The 20262-nt window shown below is 37.1% G+C and overlaps 1 protein-coding gene across 1 annotated transcript in view; it reads left to right on the top strand.

Annotated features, from left to right (window-relative positions):
- The first annotated feature begins 1221 nt into the window (after window positions 1-1221).
- RBL2 (retinoblastoma-like 2) overlaps window positions 1222-20262 on the top strand; it is a 22069-nt gene continuing 3028 nt past the window's right edge. The window contains exons 1-17 of the mRNA XM_009885062.1: window positions 1222-1391; window positions 2638-2838; window positions 5098-5162; window positions 9345-9473; window positions 10417-10577; window positions 10686-10750; window positions 11496-11682; window positions 13616-13782; window positions 14458-14567; window positions 15468-15571; window positions 15912-16049; window positions 16439-16603; window positions 17155-17266; window positions 17878-18150; window positions 18674-18948; window positions 19504-19680; window positions 19867-19968. Of these exons, the coding sequence (XP_009883364.1) occupies window positions 2660-2838; window positions 5098-5162; window positions 9345-9473; window positions 10417-10577; window positions 10686-10750; window positions 11496-11682; window positions 13616-13782; window positions 14458-14567; window positions 15468-15571; window positions 15912-16049; window positions 16439-16603; window positions 17155-17266; window positions 17878-18150; window positions 18674-18948; window positions 19504-19680; window positions 19867-19968 (2409 nt within the window). The 5' untranslated portion in view covers window positions 1222-1391; window positions 2638-2659. The remainder of the gene's footprint in view (window positions 1392-2637; window positions 2839-5097; window positions 5163-9344; window positions 9474-10416; window positions 10578-10685; window positions 10751-11495; window positions 11683-13615; window positions 13783-14457; window positions 14568-15467; window positions 15572-15911; window positions 16050-16438; window positions 16604-17154; window positions 17267-17877; window positions 18151-18673; window positions 18949-19503; window positions 19681-19866; window positions 19969-20262) is intronic.

Genomic DNA, 20262 nt, shown 5'->3' with positions numbered 1-20262 from the left:
GGGGCTGCCGCGGCCCGGCCCGCCGTCGCGCTCGGCGCTCTCCGGCTCTGAAAGCGGGGCAAAAATATAATCGCAATCCCGAGCTATAGCAGTGAAAAGGCGATAGAAATTAAAGTGATCGCGTAGTCTTTCTACTTGCAGCTGTCTAGCTGACAAACGTGATACAGTTATCTCGGTGAACGCTTATCAGTAGGTGTTCAGTTGCCCACGTAGATGCGTTCGGCGCAAATTGAGAAATAAATTGAGTTTTGCGTGAACGTGGCACAAAACTTCGTGGGTAGTTAATGGCGTGCAGGTTTTGTAACATCATCCTTTAAAGCGATAACGTAAAGTGACGCACCCGCTTTGTTTGGGAGAAGCCTTTTGCCGGGTGGCTTTTTAAAAATAAAGGCGGCGCTTATGAAAGAAGGCTGGCTGTCTAGAGTTACTTGGGTTGTTTGGGGCTTCCTCTTCCACCATCGGGCAGCTCTCGACGCGGAGCGAAGGGCGGTGGCTGGAGCTGTGTCTGCCGGAGGAAGGACGTGTCCTGCTCTGGAAGCACCTCTGTCACACACACTGCTCCCCACCGCCACAAACGGGCTGGAAAGCTCTGAAGGAAAACTTGCTTTTCCCCTGACGGTGTGTGCTCGTCTGCCACCGCGATAACGTGTAGCCCAAGAAACCCACAGCATCGAATTCGGTGTTCTGCCCCCATTTTCTTACTGTCATTTTCCCATTAAAACGTTATATTTTATTATTTTTTTTTAATCGAAGGGGCAGAATAAGATTTGAAAGGTTTTTGTTGGTACCAGATTGTGTAATTGTTCTGTTGTGTAATACAGAGAAAAATGGAAACTATTTTTCTGTTCCCACTGTCTGTTCCAGGCAGAAGCATGTTCTGATAGCAAGGAACTGTAGCTTTTATATTTCTTTTGTAACGAAGACAGTACAAAATGTTATTATCGGAGAAGAGCAACACTAAAGATATATTGTTAAACTTTGGGTCAAGTGTGAACTTCATAAAGGTAACTAGTAACTATGTAATTTTGGTTTTGACACAGTGCTATGTTAAGTATCTGTTTAGCACCTGGTTTTCCTCATAGTTAGAAACACAAAGTAGCTCATCAGAACTTCAAAACAACAAATCAACTTTGTCGCTGGTTGAACTTCCGTTGGTTTAGGACACAGTTCTACCCTTTTTCCTGATGTTGGGTGCGTAGCTGAAAAGTATGGTTTTCTTTTCAATGAAGTCTTTTAGACACCTGATGTTTTAATTCACAGGGAAATGATCTGCATTGGCTAGCGTGTGCCTTGTACGTGGCTTGCAGAAAAGCAATTCCAACTGTGAGCAGAGGGACAGCTGAGGGAAACTATGTATCTTTAACCAGAATTTTGCGCTGTTCAGAACAAAGGTAACTTTTCTTTTTGCTAAGTTTTAAACACTTAGAAAATCTCAAAGACTGTTTATCAGCTTGTGAAATTTAGAAATTGACAAACGGAGAAAAAAAGGCTAAATGTCTTTTGTGTTTCCTGCTTTTAAAGATAGCATTTATATCACTGGAATCTTTGTGTTATAACTCATTGCCATGGAAATAGGACAGTTCCATTTGGTCATTACTATGTTGTAAAAACACTGGTTTTCAAAGTCAGAGATTGCCTTCCCTCTCTCAAAGGAGAAAGAAACAAGGCCCTGAAGAACAGTCTATCTTTGAAGAGTGTGCAAAGTGTGAACTTTTCACAGGAGAAAATTGGCTTTGAAAATAGTCACACGATTTATCTTCTTTTTTGTTTGTTTTGTTTTGTTTTTTTTTTTGTAAGAAAACTTCACTTTTCACATGTTCTTACTTTATGAAGCTGAAGTGCTGTCAGAATCTTGATAAACAAATTTCTATCAAATGTTTATGTCCACAAAGCAATGAAGAAAAACTTTCTGAAACAATTGACTTTATTTATTAGCAATCTGATTGTTTTGTAACAATTTAGTAGATTGGGGGGAGGATAATGTTCTAGTGCACTTTTTCTCCCCATCGCCTTTACTGTTGGAGCATTACTATTGGTTTAAACAATACAAATGTGTTCCTTCAAAAAAATTCTTTTTTTTCCTCAAATCAGAAATTCAGGGAATTGAATGTCGATATATAGTTTCTGTGATTTGGGCTATCAAAGACTAATAACACCAAAAATGTAGGTGTAGATAAAGGCGTGAAAAATGAATGAAAGCCAAATTTATGAAGTCTAATTTACTGCAACTTGGGGTTTTTTTCGTACTTTGTTGAATCTTCTTAGCATTGTAAAATTCAGAGTTTGTTTTATTTAAGATAATAAATGATTCAGAAAAATGAGGGAAGTCTGATTTTAGAGTAATCTGTTGGAGCTGATTGTGTCTTTGTGAGGAAAAGCCAAGAGATGTGAATATATAGTTAACACGGTCATCAAGTGAGGATATAAAAATATTTTGCGAGCTGTCTGAGCTCATCCTTGTTAATGGGTGAAGGACTGGCTCTGAGTACATTGTCATGTTTGCAATACAGTCATTTTATCAATGCTTTGGGAGGCAAAAATTGCACTTGTGTTGTAAATAAACGTATAGTGTATTTCTGAAAAAATAAACACAACCAAAACCCAAACTGTCAGATCTAACCTGTTTGCTATTTTCAGCTTGATCGAGTTTTTTAACAAGATGAAAAAATGGGAAGACATGGCAAATCTACCCTCCCAATTCAGAGAACGAACTGAGAGATTAGAGAGAAACTTTACAGTTTCTGCGGTAATCTTTAAGAAATATGAGCCCATTTTTCAGGACATTTTCAGATATCCACAAGAAGATCAACCTCGTCAACAGAGAGGAAGAAAACAGAGGTATATTTCAGTTATGTTCAGACTGATGTATAGTATTACTATTACAGAAATATAATGAAGTTGCTCACTTGTTTCAGTTGTATTTTTGGCTGTATTTTCACAGTAGTTCTTTATAATATCAGAGTTGGTCTGTCTGTCCTTGCTTGCAGTAATTTTTGAACCTTTTTTTTTCAGTTTGTCAGATCTGACAGGATGCAGGAAATCCCAAAGCTGTTCAGTTTCTGTGACTTTGGGGGCGGGGAAAGGGGAGGGATTAATATTAGCCTGTAAACAAGAGAAATATTAGTATTTCTAAGATGGAAAAGGCTGGAAGATTTGATCATTGTATGATCAGTATCACCTCAATAGCTCATAAAACAACTCAGCCTGTTCACCGCCCAGTAATTCCCACAGTTTTCTTCATAGACAGAGATCCTCTGGATATTTTACTTTATAGTAGAAGCTTTGTTTCTTGGTTACTGTTTGTATTAGGAGTGCTGTGAAAATTATGTGCTGGTTGTCTTTTCTAGTTATTCTGATCTCAACAAGATTTCATCTGTTTGTGCCAGCACTTAACATGGCTTGTCATTTCTCATGATAGTTGGTAATGATTGATTTATTCTCATTCATTATTTCTTTCATCTTCACTACTGTGAAGTGCCATTGTTTGGTTGCTTTTGTGGTTTGTTCAGGTTTTTTAAAAATTATTTTGTTCTAATTTTTCTAATATTTACAGGCTATTTCTTAGTTGGGTTTTTAGTTTTGTTTTTTTTTCCCCCTTGATGTGCTTGTGACCATAACTTAGTGACATTTGTAACCAAATGTATTTGAATCTATAATAAAAGACAAGGTTGGAGAATGCAAAAGGTGAGTAAATTTGAATTGGACTATAGATGGAATAGAATTATTTATTGAGATGGATATTTGCATATAGTGTTGAAATTAAAATATACTGCCTATATTATTCTATGATTAGAAGAGTAAACCATGCCAGTTGGTTAGCTTGGACGGTGAGGTGTGAAGTAATTTTGGAGATTAAGTTGGAAGATGATGATGATACTTACTAATTTTTGTGTGAAATATATGTTAATTTTGACATTTAACACCATTCCTCGCATAACCTGATGGATGATGAGCTGCAATGTATGAAATAGTTCTTCCAGTGATATGTAGTATGGAAACAAGGAATGATGTTGTACAGTTATAAAAATTCATGCTAAGGGAGTTTGGGTTTTGTTTGGGGTTTGTTTGTTTGTCTTGGGGTTTTTTTTATTGGTTTGGTGGTTTTAAATACATGCAGTAAATATTTGAGCATTGTTTCTGATTTTTTTTTTTTTAAATTTATTATTGCTTTAAAAATTTGGATGAGTTGATTTACTCTGTCAAGGTTTTTCTGTTACCAAGAACACAAACTGAAGCCAGAAATGTGAAGGAGATTTAGGACAACTGTCCAGTATGGTGTATGTGGCAGTATTAAGAAATAACAAATCCTTAATAGCTGCAAAACTTTTGATTTAAAACAGGGCTTCATGGACAAGTTATATTTTATTTGAAAGCATTTTAAACAAAGACCAGCAGAGGAACTTGGTTCTAATAAACGTAAAATATAGTTCAAAATTTGATATACTATATAAAATCCTATACAAAATGCTTTACATTAGTACATAGGTGACACTCTTGCGGACACACAGTTCTAAAAATTTTGCCTGTACTGAATATATAAATATTAACACACTGTGTAAGGCGTTCCTCCAAGCACTCATATAAGCGCTTGCGTTACTCAGAATGCTTATGAAGAAGCTATTTTCACCACTGGCTCCCAAACTGTTTTGATTGACTGTATGTACCATTTGTTGTATGAAGCAGCAGAAACATGTTCTATAGATTCTAAATCCAGGTATTTTCCTGTTCTTTGGAACTAAGATCACAACTTTGCCTTAAAAGAAAACATTTGGCCAGCTGTGTTTAATATTAAATTTACAGTAATTTTCTGCTCAAGTCTTGGCCTGTTTGTAGTGGAATCTGCTGTGTTGGTCTGCTGTAATGACATCTGAATCACTACATGCAAACTGAGACTGGGGTTCCACTTGTGTCTGCAATAAACCAGTGTGAGGCTCTCTATTACCTTTAGCCAGGTTTTTGTGGGAAGGGTTTAAGATTTTGGCCACACTAGAGTAAAGCTTCATTTTCTTTTAGAATGGTTGAATGTTGTACGATGTTCTACCAGTCGTTATTGATTGAGCTTATTGGGTGTCTTCTTGCTGTATTTTTCCCCAAAAGACGACAACCGTGCACTGTGACTGAAGTTTTCCAGTTTTGTTGGGTGCTGTTTGTTCATGCTAAAGGTAAGAGATTTCAAAGGGATTAAATACTGCAAACCTGCTTTTGTTAGTCATTATGTTATATCAGTCCTTAAACACTGAATAGGTGCAGGCATTTCTGAATTCAGAACTGCCTTTGGAGAAGAGGCTTTCTCAAAACAGCCTGAGGGAATGTATTCTGTTCAATTTCCCCAGCTGTGTGTTTTACCACACTTCTAAGGTAAGCTATATGTCCAAACAGTTTGGTAGCTTTTATGTGGAATATTTTTACAAAGTTTCCAGTATTGTGTAGATTTATGATGTAATTCCAAGGGAAATAGTAGCTCAGAATGTCAGTGAACTCATACTCAGATGTGGTAGTAATTAATATGAGGTGTATGTTTACTAGGAACAAAGAATATTTAAATTCCTCCTAAGCTTCCAGCAACACTGAAAATATTTAATAAATATTTTCTTACAACCTAGTAAAAATTTATCATAAAACTCCACGTGTGAATACTTTCACGCTAGTGTCACAGATAGCATTCTGATTATTGATAGCCTTTTTGCCCCGCTACCTTTTTTAAAAATGAGCACACAGCAAGTGTATCAAATGACCATAGGCTTTACTAAATAGGTCTGCGTATGCCTGTCTTGCAAGGGTGATTTTTCTCTTGCGTTTTGGGTGTAGCGGTATCTGTATAAACAGCTGACCGTCTTGAAGCCTCAGATTCCTTTGGAACATGTAAGGAGATCCTTTGTTAATACACGTCTGCAGAAATAATGCAATGAACAGAAAATATACTGCAAGGTATATATAACCTTTATCGTAAGAGCAGCCTTAAAGCTAGTAAGAATAGTAGAGGATTTCTCCCAACTGATGGGAGAAAAAGCCACAGGAGGGACCAGGATTAAATCCTTCTTTTAGGCTCAAGTTTGTTCAGTCATATCACATCTGGTCTAAAGTCTTTCTTCATCAAACCTGGGTTTTAAAGAGCTTCTGCATACCTAGGGCATTAGTTGGCTACTGCTTAGATGAGTGCTCACGGGATATTCTATGTTAATGGGATAGTGTTTTGAGGAAAAAGACAAGATTTCTATTGCTCACTGAAGAAATGTATTTGTAGATTCAGGTCCATTAATAATTTCCAGAGACCTTTTATGTGTCTTCATAGGAGAACTAGTAGAAGGAAACTAACAGTTTAATTTTTACAAGGAAAGGAATAAAAGGAATTTTGTTTTGATTTTGGGGTGTGTGGTGGGTGTTTTGTGGTTTTTTTTTTTTAATTTAAAAGCAAAGCAGTGTTAAGATTCTTGCAGTCTACTGTGATTTCCTTAATTGCCTGCTTTTAAGGATAGGACAGAGTAGTCTGTCTCAATTTTGAATTATCTGGCACTAATTTTGTTCAGTACAGATTAGCCTTTCTTTCTACACTGTTACCACATTGCAGAGGGTTGCCAGCAGCTCCCTTTTGGAAAAGTTACTGGCAATGTTACTGGCCCATCACATCTTTGTGCAAAGAAGAAGGGTGTGGCGTTGGATGAGTGCTGTACTGAACACTATATCATATGTAGAAGATGCCTTTTTCCAATAGGTTGCAAATTCCACTTTATTGGGCAAGACAAATGTTTCCTAAACAAGTATATGCTTGCAACCCTGAAACACAGTATGATTTTCTTTTTCTTTTTTTTTTCTTTTTTTGTTCAGAATACCACTCTCGAGTAAGATGAAGTATCTATTCACATGCCACTGAGTCGAGAGGAGAGTTAGTACTGTACTTTATTTCCAGTCAGTCTTTACTGGACTTTACTTCTTTAGCACAGTTAGGCAGCTGAGAAAGTAGGTCAGTCTGAAAAATCACAGATTTTTCTTTTCCCTGCTGTAAAATCATCACTTCTGTGAGTAGATTAGACAGTTGATAAGGTGCAAAGGGACTTTATGAGTATTTCTATTGCTAAACTATAGGTTAATATGTTTGAGTAACTACGTAATCAATTAACTGCATATTAGTTGGCGAGCAGTTTCAGACACACAAATTAACTTTGTAGAGAATACAGTACTAACATAGCCAATTCAGTTTTACAGGAAAAAGAAAAATTTACAGTAATTGTAAACTGTAAAATTGGTAAGTGACTAGTGGTAGATTTATTAAAGTGTGGCAGCACAAAAATGTAAAATAAATGTTGACCATTTAAGGCATTAAATATTCATGTTAAGGTTTGTTCACTGTGTTTTGAGGGTTGGCAGTAATCCTTATCATGGCAACCGCACATCAGTGGCAAGTTCAGGCTTGTCTCTGTGATATTTCTGCAAGCCTGAAGATCTCTGCGTTCAGTTTCACAGATGCAGAAAGTACAGATCTTGTTCGTACCTTTGGTATACACTGCAAAGTAAGATAGCGACTTTGTTTAGCGATACTGCTGTTCTTGCATGCTATTTGTAAGAATTTATCTTTAAACTCTCTATCTTGACTTTTTTCTTTCTTTAAAATGGAAATGAAAAAAAAAAAATCTCTGCTGTGCTGAGATTCATTATTTGTGAAAGGGAGTAGTAAGCTGTTGTTTGAAATGTCATTGACAAATAATTTGTATGAAGCTACTGGTACTGTAAAATTGTATTTATTTTTGACTGTGCTGACAGTAATGATTTCCATGCTAGGCTTCATGGTTATGAAAGTGAACTCATGTTATGAGAGTTGCTACTGTAAAATTTTTCTTGATTAACATTTTGCTATTGTATTTAGGACTTCTATTGCTTTGCTGTGAACCTTTAATGATTTGGAAATAACTGATGAATGTGTACAGTTAATAGAAACTTCATGTAGGCTTCGTTACTTTAAATAGTTCCAATTATCTGCATTGAAATTATTTTTCTTTTAACAAACATAGAATCGGAAAATTGAATATAAATTTGAACAAAATGGTACGTTACTGGTAGAAAAGTAAAAACATAATTTAGAAAAATTCTTTAATCACATATACATTTTGATGTCTAAGTGAGTTTATTACTATGTGATAGTTTTCTTCAAGGAGTTAAACTTGTTCTTCATAGTAGGCTCAGATAAGTGGTTTGGAGCTTACCTAAAATTAAAAAAAGATAAAAAAGTAGAAGAGTTATCACTCTTTAAATACTAGAGTGATAGAAAATCATGCTGTGCATATAAATTCATGGAATTGGGATTTAATGGTATAGGTTATTTTACAAGACTGTTTTTAGCTATGGTCATTCCTCTAAAAGAATATCATAAACCTCAAAAAGTTCAATAAACAGTAATGAATCTGAATATAGTCTTTGTGAAAGGTGATAAAAGAGTGAAGAGGTTGCAAGGATTCTTTTCTATAGGAAGATGATAAATAAAAATACGTTCGAGGTATAGTAAATAAAGCTACATTGTAAACCCAATCAGAGATACGCATTTTAACTCTTCGGTAAAGCACAGGAGAAATAAAAGTTAAATTTGTTACTGTTTGTAAAGAGCACACCCCAACAGAATTTTTGTTAAGAAAACAGATTGGTGAAGAAAAATAATTTTCTGACTTGGAGTTGCATATAGATTCATCCTGGAGAATGGGAGGGAGCTGTAGGAGGGGGAGCGTTCACTTTTTCTAGGACACTTGAATACTTGGTTTTATCCTAGCAAAATGTAAAGCTCCTTGCAATGCTTTACAGCAATGCAAAATTGAGGAAAAAGAATCTCTCAGTCAGAACCCATTCTTCCCCCTTATGCTTCTTTAGAGCAAGATCTGCTTCAGGCAGATGGAGTAGGAGTCTGTCGAAGGGCGTAACACCGCCAGACAGTGGGGCTCGTGCTGCCAGAGTTATGGTAACAAATCTTCCTTCCTTGAGGCAGTTTGCATTGCACGGTTCATGCTGCTGCAAGTTATTTATGTGCTGATTAATCCAATTACTGTGAATAAGGGCATCTGCAATATCATGTTTATCAACATTTTGATAAGGTTTGTTTTCAAAACAGCACAATATATTTGAGTTTCTGTACAATTGCTGCTGTTCCTGAAAACATATCTTACTATTATATTTGCTATGTTTTATTAAGTGTGTGTTTGATTTACTACCTGCGTTTCTATCCAGGTATTTGTAGTCTCCAAAGTCTATGTTTCCAAGACTGCATTATCGATTGTAATACAAATCTCAACAGTTTTTTGGTTAAAAGAGTTTTAAATTGATGCTAATTTTAATTAATCTCTTATATATTTCTAATATCGCAGGTAATTTTCCTATGATCAGTGATGACTTGGTCAATTCCTACCATCTCTTGTTATGTGCTTTGGATTTAGTGTATGGAAATGCTCTCCAGTGTCCTAACCGTAAGGAACTTCTAAATCCTAATTTTAAAGGTAAGTTGAAAAAAAACCAAAGAAACTATCTATCCAAAGCCGGTAAGGCTTTGGCTGCTGAAGCTAAGGAGCTACTTAGCTAAGGCTAAGGCTACTGAAATTAGTATGAATCTGTGTGGCAGAGAATAAATTGAACAATATTGATTTGAATTAATCTTTTCTGTATCTGGCTACACAGTTAGATTTCTATTAGTGTAGTATGTAATAACAGAATACTGAATTTTGACAAGAATGTAAGTCGTCAGGAATTTAATTTACTATGGAAATACCATGGAAGGAAGTTCCAAAGTCAAAATGTCAGTTAAAAGCGTTTTAATGTCAGTGAAAGATGCAGTGAATGACGCAGCCATTAGTGGACACAGTCAGACCGGAGAGGTCCCGTGAGGCAGCAGTTTGGAACAATCCAGAGCTCACATATGAGAGTGGCCACTTGATTGTTTCTCACATTTCTGGATTGTTGCTGTTCTCTCTCTGAAGAGAACAGAAGTGTAGGTTGACTCAATAACCACAATTGCAGGTGAATGGTGACAAGTCTCCATTGAATTTCTGATGTAATTCTTACCAGACTTATACTTAATTTTCAGTGCTGTACGGTATTCACATTTACTTTGTAGTGGTTCAGGTGTGAAGTGGGACCATTATCTCAAATTTATTTAAATTAATTTTGTAGTTCAGAAGTGTTTGATTTGTTGTCTCTTAGACTAATAGTTATAGTTTGTATCACTAGATATCTATTTTTTTAAAAATCTCTGACTCAAAATTGAGTTTTGATAATATTATCAAATTGAATGGGCATTGTATAATCACTAATTCTTTCAAGAGAACTAATCAGTTTACCATTTTATTTTCACACTATGTAGACTATACAGCATAGAATTTAAGTTTAATAAGAAGATAGGATATGAATTTGCAAAATTAAATAATATAGTATTCTTAACTGTAGGTCTACCCGAAGACTTTCATAGTAAGGATTATAAAGTATCATCTGATCCTCCCTGCATCATTGAAAAACTGTGTTCATTACATTATGGATTAGTTTTAGAAGCGAAAGGCATAAAGGAACATTTTTGGAAGCCATATATTCGGAAACTTTTTGACAAAAAGGTTGGTCGATATATTTGTAATGTAGAGGAATTTCTCCTTACTCGTTATATTCAAAACCTTTTTTTTAAGAATTGAAATGTCCATCCTTTGTTCTTAACTGTCTTACAGCTTTTAAAAGGAAAAGATGAAAATCTGACTGGATTTCTGGATCCTGGGAACTTCGGAGATAGCTTGTGAGTTGCTGTATTGGTGGTTTGGTTTTTGTTGGTACCCCTCTAAATTGTAGTCCAATTGCACTTGCATTATCACTTGGGTGTTAGCAGTACTACCAGCTACCTGACTTGCGTGTTTATTAGTGTTTATACACCACATGGCGTTTCGGTTCCTTTTCTTTGAGGTGGTATTGTCTGAGACGTAGTTGAAAGAGGAATGATTCTTCAGGATGGTGTTACTTGATGTCTACTTTTCTTATGTTTCTACGTTTCCTCATTTTTTGTTGTATGTAACTCAAAGCGTTAGTATGAAAAAGACGTGGAAGCACATTGAATGAGTGGGAATTGGGAGGGAAAGATTAGGTGTCATGGTATTTCTTTCTTTATAAACCTGGAGATGCTTATGAGTAAGACTGATTTTCTTTTAAATGGTATGAAAATGGTAAGCGTAGTTTATGATGATGTAATGCTGCATAAGTTTTGAGGCGTTTCCAGCCAAATACAAGTTCTCAATATTTTATTATATTCCTCCTGCGGCTATGCTAAATGCCAAGCCTTCAGATATAACGGAGAAATTATGTCCTTGCCACTCTCATGTTTCAAGATACTGTAGATTTTAAAGGAGCTCCAATGCTTAAGTCAAAGTTAAAAGAAGTTCTGAAGTAGAGCTCCAACAGGCCAGAACTGCGTTCCTTCAGCAAGCAGGTGAACAACGCCCTGTCTAAATACAGGGGGGTCTGTATCTGTCTCTTCCTTTCTGTTGCAGCAAAGCCATCAACAAGGCCTACGAGGAGTATGTTTTGTCAGTAGGAAATCTGGATGAGCGAATATTTCTTGGGGAGGATGCAGATGAAGAAATTGGAACTCTCACAAGGTGCTTAAATACAACTTCAGGAATGGAAACAGCTGAAAGAGTCCAAGTGAAGCATAACTTGCAGCAGCACTTTGACAGGGTGAGTATGACACAGTCTACAGCGCTCTTTTAATATGCAGAATGATTTGAGTTAGTTTGTGTCTGATGAAGAGAAGCAGCGACTAAAAATTACCGTCTTTATTATTTAAGGTGATCTGGGAGTGTACTCAACATAGCTAAGTTACATTTTGTAATTGATTCGAGGTATTGTTTACCTTTGGGGTTTTTGGACACAATTTCTCCATGCATTTGGGTTTTTCATTAAATCCAGTATAGACAATATTTAGGTAATTACCTAGAGAGATCTCTTCAGGTAAATCTTTAGCTGAAGATTTTCAAGCACAACATAACGGGCAATTCTCCATGGTTGTTGGGCAGCTGCCGAACTGTCCTGCAACTGTCGGGGCCCTCTGGACCTGCCAGTCCAACTTCCCCTCCCCTCACATCTCTGTCCCATATGCGGAGTTTTTTGTTTAACACGTGCAAAGCTGCTTAGTGCTTTGCTCTATGCATTTTTTGTTTGTTTGTTTCCTTTTAACAGATATGCTTCGGGTATTAATATTACATCTGTTTACAGTTTCAGTTAAATCACCAGGGAATGGTTTTCATCTTGCTTGCCTAAAAGCATGATACATAGATCTGTCTTTACGTACAACTAATAAAAGAGCATAGAATATGGTCTTTGAGAGGATAAAAAACACTATGTGTTTCAGAACAATAAAGTGAAGACCTACAAAATGATCAGGGCCTTCATGTGACGAGAGTAGCTTTTGAAAAAGAGGCACTGGCTTTGAATGCAAACATGTCTACCTGTCATTACAGGATATCAAAATGTTCCTGACGGTGGAAAAGATATCTTAAAGGGGGAAGGATACGAGACAGGCAGATAGAGAAGGATATAAGCTGCCTTAGCACACTTAGATTAAGAGACCAAAAGGATGAAACAGCCTAGACCACTGAAATAGTTACATGATCTTTTTCCGGAGTGAGAGTTGGTTAATGGCTTTCAATGTTCCTGAGGGAAAAGATCAAAATAACCTTATCTGCAAAATCTGTGCAAGCAGTTAATTTTTCGCTGCTGATCTATTTAAAGCAATAATCATCTAAACCACTAAGTTTTGCTGGCATAGTTCTGGGTGTAACTCTGGTAGGTTTCGGTGGCGATGGACCTGCAGGGGCCTGCAGGAGAGCAGCCTGCAGCTGCGGGGCTTGTGCTGCTGCCTGCGCCGGGGAGCCCAAGGCAGGGCTGGGGGAACCCTCAGTCCTGGCAGGGGGTGGGGACACAAACACCGCTCGCTGAGGAGCGGGGGGGGGAAATGGGAGGCGTATTGGGGGCTGGACTTCATGGTGAAAAGACCAAGAAACGTCATGTATTCATTAAAATAAGGAAAACATTACTTGGTTAAGTAATTGTGTGGTTAGGTAATTAGAAAATGCATTGGTTTTGCCGTACACTAATTGAAGGAACATCCTTGATGTTAACTTATTTTGTTGCGATGACTTGATCTGATGCAAGTGAATTAAAATGCTAATTGTTAGATTCAGGAAGACTTTTCATGTAAGAGTTAAACTTGCTGCAAGGAAACCCTGGCTCACTACACACTTCCTATGAGCTGCAGCTGCTGTCGGTGCTCAAGGGACAGGAGGGGACTGCTGGGGTTTTTTTTTTAGATTGGCCTCGTTTCACACTTCACTCCCACTATCTGCGTTTCAGTGTGAGGTCACATCCTCTCTGTTTATACGTTTATACAGCACTATTTGATACAAACATCCAGGTGACAGACCTCAGTCTTTCATTTTTGACTGTTATCCGAGATATGAACTAGTTTGGGCTGTTTGATCCCCAGCCATTTTTTCCAGGCCTATGTCATAACACAGAGTCAGAATTCTGCAGGTTGACGCTTCTGGGTTATAACCTGTATCTAAGCTTTAGAATAATGTACAGTTATCTGCTTTATTTTTTGTCTTTTTAGTCCAAGTCACTTAGGATTACAACCCCACTTACCGGCCGCAAGTATATTAAAGACAGCAACCCGTATGTGACACCTGTTTCCATAGCAACATACAGTTTGAGCCGCCTTCATACGATGCTGGCAGGGCTGAAAAATTCCCCCAGTGAAAATCTGGAGCAAATACTCAGGTAAGTTAGATATTTAGCTAACCAGATAGTTAAATTTTTTAAATAGTTTTAAAAACAAATGTTAATGCTAAACAGTGTAATTTAAAATGTGAGTCTTGAAAGGTTCTGGAGTAAAACAGGACCCAGAGACACACTGGAATTTCAAAAGACTTGGTTCTCTTCATTTAGACACCTTTGTCCTTAAGAGGTTAGTGGCTTTAAGAACATACAACATTTAAACCCAGCGGTTCTGAGCTTCTCTAACAGCAAATTGCTAACACAAAATTTCCAAGACTTTTCTTCTTTCTACTTAACAAATCTCACTACATAGCGAATTGCTCCATACTGTAGGAGATTCAAAATAAAATTTATTCTCCATGCCAATAAACTGTTGCTTCAGGTACAATGTATTTTTAAAACTGTTTTTATATCATGTGGAAAATGCTGTTTAAATATTTATCCCTGACCATGAAAAGATGTACATATTCACTACTCTCTATATATACAATAATAATATGCTGTGGACATTTTACAGTACATATACAGTTAGGCACATATGAGAGTGTGTGTGTATTTATAGGTATAGTTATATTTATAGTTTCATGCTTTAATCGTATTATAAAAATAGTTGTAGATTTTTAATTTTTTTGTCTTGGTAGGAATAGCATGTTGAAAATACTTGGTTTTTATTTTCAGGGCATGTTCCAGAGATCCTTCTCAATCTATTGCAAACAGAGTAAAAGAAATGTATGAAGTATACTGCCAGAGCATGCAGTCTGAAGGAGACTTCAGTAATTTTTCCAAAGGTGAGAAACATTTTGCTTATACAGATGAGAATTAAACTGCCTGTAAACATGTTTATCTCTTGTAATTAACTGAGAGTTTTACTTTCAGGTTATGCTTTAGCACAAGGGTCTTTTCTATTACTTTTGTCTTTTCTTGGTACCTTTAAGATGCGGCAAATTTCAGCCCTGCATACAACTTTATAATCAGCCTTAGCTTACATCACTGGAATTTGATGATACTTCCTGTTCAAAGAAATGAAACAAAAAGCACTCTTAAGGGTACCACTTTTTCTCTCAAGTACAAGAATAGTGATGGTATGGATTTTTGAGACAGTAATGAAAAATCTGCCTAACTGTAGTCTTTAAAAGTCCTACAACAATTTTGGCTTACATACAAGGATGGGTTGGTGCAGATATTATTGAAATCCTACCTGTACAAAGTGGTCAAGATTTGTGAAGTGCGTGAAGACGGATTAAAAATGAGGAAGATGCTCTTGACCTTCTCGTTTCTTAATAAGGTCTTTATCTTCATTGCATTTGTTCTTGTCAACATAGTTGCTTCAGTGTGTCCTGTTGCAGGGTGCAAGTTGGATCCATATAGGTATACTTTTCAAACAATGTATTTTCTGAACTTGAAATATGTGTATCATATTATTGCAACTTAAAGATTGTTCTTATATATTGTGTTTCCATCAAAGTCTGGGTTTAGTAAGAAGTTATTTTGCTCTGCATTCACAAGTCAGTGCAGCATAGGAGAGGGTTTCCTAACTGAAGTTTAAATTAACTGATTTAGTCCTGAAAGTATTGAAAATACAGAAATCCACAGAAGCTGCTAAACTGTTGTATCTCTCTAGCCTAAGATAAAGAATATCCTTCTTTTATCACATTTGACAATATTGTTGCAATTTAAAATTCCTGCAGATGTTGCTAGTAAGCATTTCCGTCGTGCTGAGGTGCTATACTACAAGGTCTTGGAGGCAGTCATCGAGCAAGAGAGGAGGAGACTGGGAGACGCTGACTTATCTGTAAGGACAACTACCCAAATTGTACCTCTTTTTTCAAGTTGGATGTACAAAAAGGAAACCAGTGGTAGAGCTATTTAAAATGAGGGTAAATCTCTGAAAAGTACCCTGTAAGTACACCTGAGTGGAAGAAAAAGCATGCAAGAAATCATTTGTGTTTGCAAACACAAAGATATATGAAATTTTGCAAGAGTAAAGGTATCTCAGTTTGGATTCTGTTCTGCCTCATAAAATCTCTTTTTATAAGCTTGACAATTGTGCTATAAAGGCAGAATAAAAAACATTTTACAGTTCTATAGTTACACTGTTTAATTAGGCATTAAAATTTGCAACTCTCTTGCAGGCAATACTGGAGCAAGATGTGTTTCATAGATCTCTGCTGGCATGTTGCCTTGAGATAATTACCTTTACCTATAAGCCACCTGGAAACTTCCCATTCATCACTGAAATATTTGACATTCCAGTTTATCATTTTTATAAGGTAAAGTGTTTAATAGCTAGAAATGCTTATCAACTCAGGAGGAGTACTCCATTGACTTATGTTAAGTAGTAATCTGCTTACCTAGACGTTAACTTGCACATTAACCCTGTCATTCTCAGCTTTGCCCCTCTCTGTATTGAAAAAGTATTACCCAAGTGTCTGCGTCATTCTGGGGTGTGTCTTGGGCATTTAAAAATCACACTATTGCTAGCAGCTTAACCCAGGGGCAGTACCCGAGCATCTATCTAGTAACTAATGGGTTATCATTTTATCGTGAGCTACTGTTAGTGCTATTCTGAAACACTGCTTGCAATTACAATTACATTTTTCTCTAAGAAGGAACATATGAAACGAGTACATTATGTTGATCATAATTATCCACCTTACAGGTAATTGAAGTTTTTATCAGAGCAGAGGATGGCCTTTGTCGGGAAGTAGTGAAACACCTGAATCATATTGAGGAGCAGATCTTGGAAAGTATGGCTTGGAAACAGGAATCCATATTGTGGGACAGAATCAGAGATAATGAAAACAAAGTTCCTAGTTGTGAAGAGGTAAGCACTTCTTTATATTTTTTATATAGTTTTCCTAATCAGACAGCATTGCAGAGAAGTGGACATTATACTCCAGAGAGGCTTTACATGTCCAAATTTCACTTTTACCCCACAACCTCATCAGTATAGGAAAAATACTAAATGTAGTGTGCTCTGCTCTGTTCATGGACATCTCTGTAGAGATACCCAAAACGGAGATGTACAGCTGAGATGATTCTCACCCAGTATTTGCATAGCAGGACAACGAACAACACAAACAGGTAGGGAAGGTTTGCACCAGTCGCTTAGACTTTAAAAGATTACTAGCCAAGAAGAAATGTAAAAAGCACAGCCTTTTAATTGTAGTCACAGAAAGATTATTACAGTACTGTGTCTTCTAGAGTAGCACAATCACTACAAAGTTGTAGTTAGGCTTAGGGTAAGTTTTTCTGTGTTATTTTTTTCATACAGTTTTGCCATCCAAAACTTGTAGCGCAGAAGCTTTTACAAATTTGTTACATAGTCAATTTGCGATACAAACAAACACTCTAATAAAAATATTAATATTTTAGGTAATGCCACCTCAGTATTTCGAGAGATCTGCTGGGAGCAGCGTTGTAGGTTCACCGTTGACACCAAGACGAATAAATGAGGTTCGTGCTGAAACTGGAGGACTAGGAAAAGGTGAGACACTCCTTAGATTTAAAAATGAAAGCCAAGGTCTAAGTGGTGTACAGCAAGGAAGGTGCTTTAGTGTCAATGTGCAGTTAATTCCAAACACGTTTGTAACTGGTATTTCTATTGCAACTCACATAGTTAAGGCAGATTCATTATTTCAGTGCGAACGAAATACTGTTGTGACAGGGTGTTTTCAAGAGGTTATGCATATGAGCAGCATATATGTATGTATACATGTGCACATGTTAAATAATATTTATACACACACACTACTTATGTGCTCATCAGTAGTACTTGAACAGTTTGCTTCGTTGTTACACCAGAACAGAAGCTCCACTAAATATTGTTATGTGAAGTCTCAAAGTTTTTCCTCTAGAAAAATATAATACATAAGCTTAGAAAAATACTAAACACAACATTGAGATTAAGTCATCTCTAAAAGCCATCTGTAAGCCACAAATGTAGACATAAGAAATTTTATTGAACGTTTCCTGTAGAGCTTTGCATGACACACTTGGGTTTTCATTAGATTTCTGTCATGTATTTGTATAGTAAGGGATTATACAAGAGTTAAAAATATATATGTGTGTGTGTGGTTTTTTTTTTTCAATCCACAGGCCTTTCATCCTCTCCAACTACCCTGTATGACAGATACAGCTCTCCTACAGCCAATCCTACACGGAGAAGACTGTTTGTTGATAACGATAATACCTCTGACAGCGCAACTCCCGTAAGAGTTTCCCAACAGCCCGTGGTCAATACAGTGCCTGTGCAGAACATCAATCCCGAAGCCGTGTCAGTAACTCCAGTGCCCGGCCAGACCCTGGTCACAGTGGCAACTGCCACCGTAACAGCCAATAACGGGCAGACTGTGACAATACCAGTGCAAGGTAAGAGAAAAGCTACTGTAGAATTATTCGAGCTTGTTCCTGTCAGAATATTAGTACACAGTAAGGGGGGGGAGGGGGCAACAGCATGCCAGGGGAGAAAAAATATGTTTAAGGATTCATAATTGGGAAAAATTTGTATAAATAGATAAGCAGAATTTAGAGACAGAACATGTACAGCACAAGGACGTTCTGAAAACATCTGTTTTATAAAACTTAGTTATTTCGGTAAGCCTTCCTTCCTGAACTGGCACAGGATGCAAAGTTACAGTAGTATGAAAAACTTACTGTTTCCTTACCTTCTTGTCTCCTTATGATGAAAAGTCCAAAGTATTTTGATGAAATAATTTCATATACAATATAGTAAATATATAATTATAAGGAACTAATAAAAGAATTACTGAATTCTTAAAAAAAAACCCCAAAAAACTAAAAACCAAACTAAAAACCCCAAAACAAAACAAACCCACAGCCACCACCACCACACCTGCCCGCAATTTGCTTTTTTTTTTTTTTTTAATTACAGGCATTGCCAACGAAAATGGAGGAATAACTTTCTTCCCAGTGCAAGTAAATGTGGGCACCCAGCCTCAAGCTGTCTCTGCTCCCATTCAGCCGCTCAGTGCCCAGGCTCTTGCCGGCACCCTGAACACTCAGATGAGCGGGGCAACGCTGCAGTTACCGGGCCAGTTAACTGTTCCGCAGATCTCTCCTGGAGAGCAAAGACAAACCCAGCAATTTACCACTGCCACGGCTGTCAGGCCTCGGAAGATGGGCTCACTTTCACTCTTCTTTAGAAAGGTACTTCTCAGTCTAATTTGGCCTTTGCTTAGTTTGTATTTTGGTATGGCTTCAGGGATTTTTAAAAGACGTAGTTATTATTAGTCATAATAAGAGAATATTCAGTTTCAAAGTTAATCTATGCCCTTTGTCTGTTCATACACATACCTGCAGAGTAGTTCTCTTATGCAGGCAACTTCTCACTAGCGAAGGAGCAGACTCCCACCACAGCCACCATGCGTTGGGAAGTAGATTATGTACTTGGCCAGCAGGTACTTAAAGGTGCTCATTTTTTTAAGGCTCTTTAAAAGAAAGAAATTCACTTTTGAGACATTCTGATTTATACAATAGATTGGTTTCTGCAGGCTATGCTGTGCCCTTCCTGAGCTCAGGACAACTCAGAATTGAAGCTTCAAACAAGTGTTGTGTTAGCATCAATACCAGTTAAATTCAGTTATTCTTCTCTTGGCTTATCATTTGCACAAGTTCCGCAGGGTGTGCAGGTCTGATCTACTCTGCCGCTGGGTAAGAAAAGCAGTATTGCTGTGGCCCTAAGCACAGTCTCCATTTCAACAGGTGTATCATTTAGCCAGCGTTCGTCTGCGAGACCTCTGTGTCAAACTCGATATATCTGATGAGCTGCGGAAAAAGATCTGGACGTGTTTTGAGTATTCCTTGCTGCACTGCCCTGAAATCATGATGGATAGACATTTGGATCAGCTGCTGATGTGTGCCATCTATGTAATGGCTAAGGTAAGGTGAACAAGGAAAAAACAAACTGACAAAAAACTTCTTTAAGACTTAATATTCCAAAGATTACAATTCTTAAAAAAAAACCCAAAACAACAAAAAAAAAAACCAACCACCAAAACCCCAACCCACACAAACAAACAAAAACAACCACAGAAAAACCATTAACTTTTCTGTTCATCTCCTCAGGTTACTAAGGAAGACAGATCATTTCAGAACATTATGCGCTGCTATCGGACACAACCACAAGCCAAGAGTCAGGTAAGTACAGTTAGTATTCAACGGGGCAGTATCCAGCTTATTAAATGCCTTAGTTCTATTTCAGGAATGGATCGCTTTTTAAAGTAATGTTTAATGTTAAATGAATGCAGTCTGTGAGCCATTCTCCTCAAAAGACAGCACTCATGTCCAAAATCCTGCACTACTGAAAGCTTTTTATGCTTAGAAAATATCTTTATTTAAAACCCAAGGAGGCAGTGCCTGTTAGATAATACTCCTTGCAGGAGGCTGGATTTTCCCCTGTAAGAAGCAATTTGATACCACAATGAAGTTTCTAAAAAGCAAGTTTATCTCACAGACTGTTGT

This window comes from Charadrius vociferus, unplaced genomic scaffold, assembly GCF_000708025.1.
Source record: "Charadrius vociferus isolate BGI_N301 unplaced genomic scaffold, ASM70802v2 scaffold475, whole genome shotgun sequence".
Classification (NCBI taxonomy): Eukaryota; Metazoa; Chordata; class Aves; order Charadriiformes; family Charadriidae; genus Charadrius; species Charadrius vociferus.
Note: the sequence above shows the minus strand (reverse complement) of the source record. Positions and strands in the feature narration are given on the sequence as shown.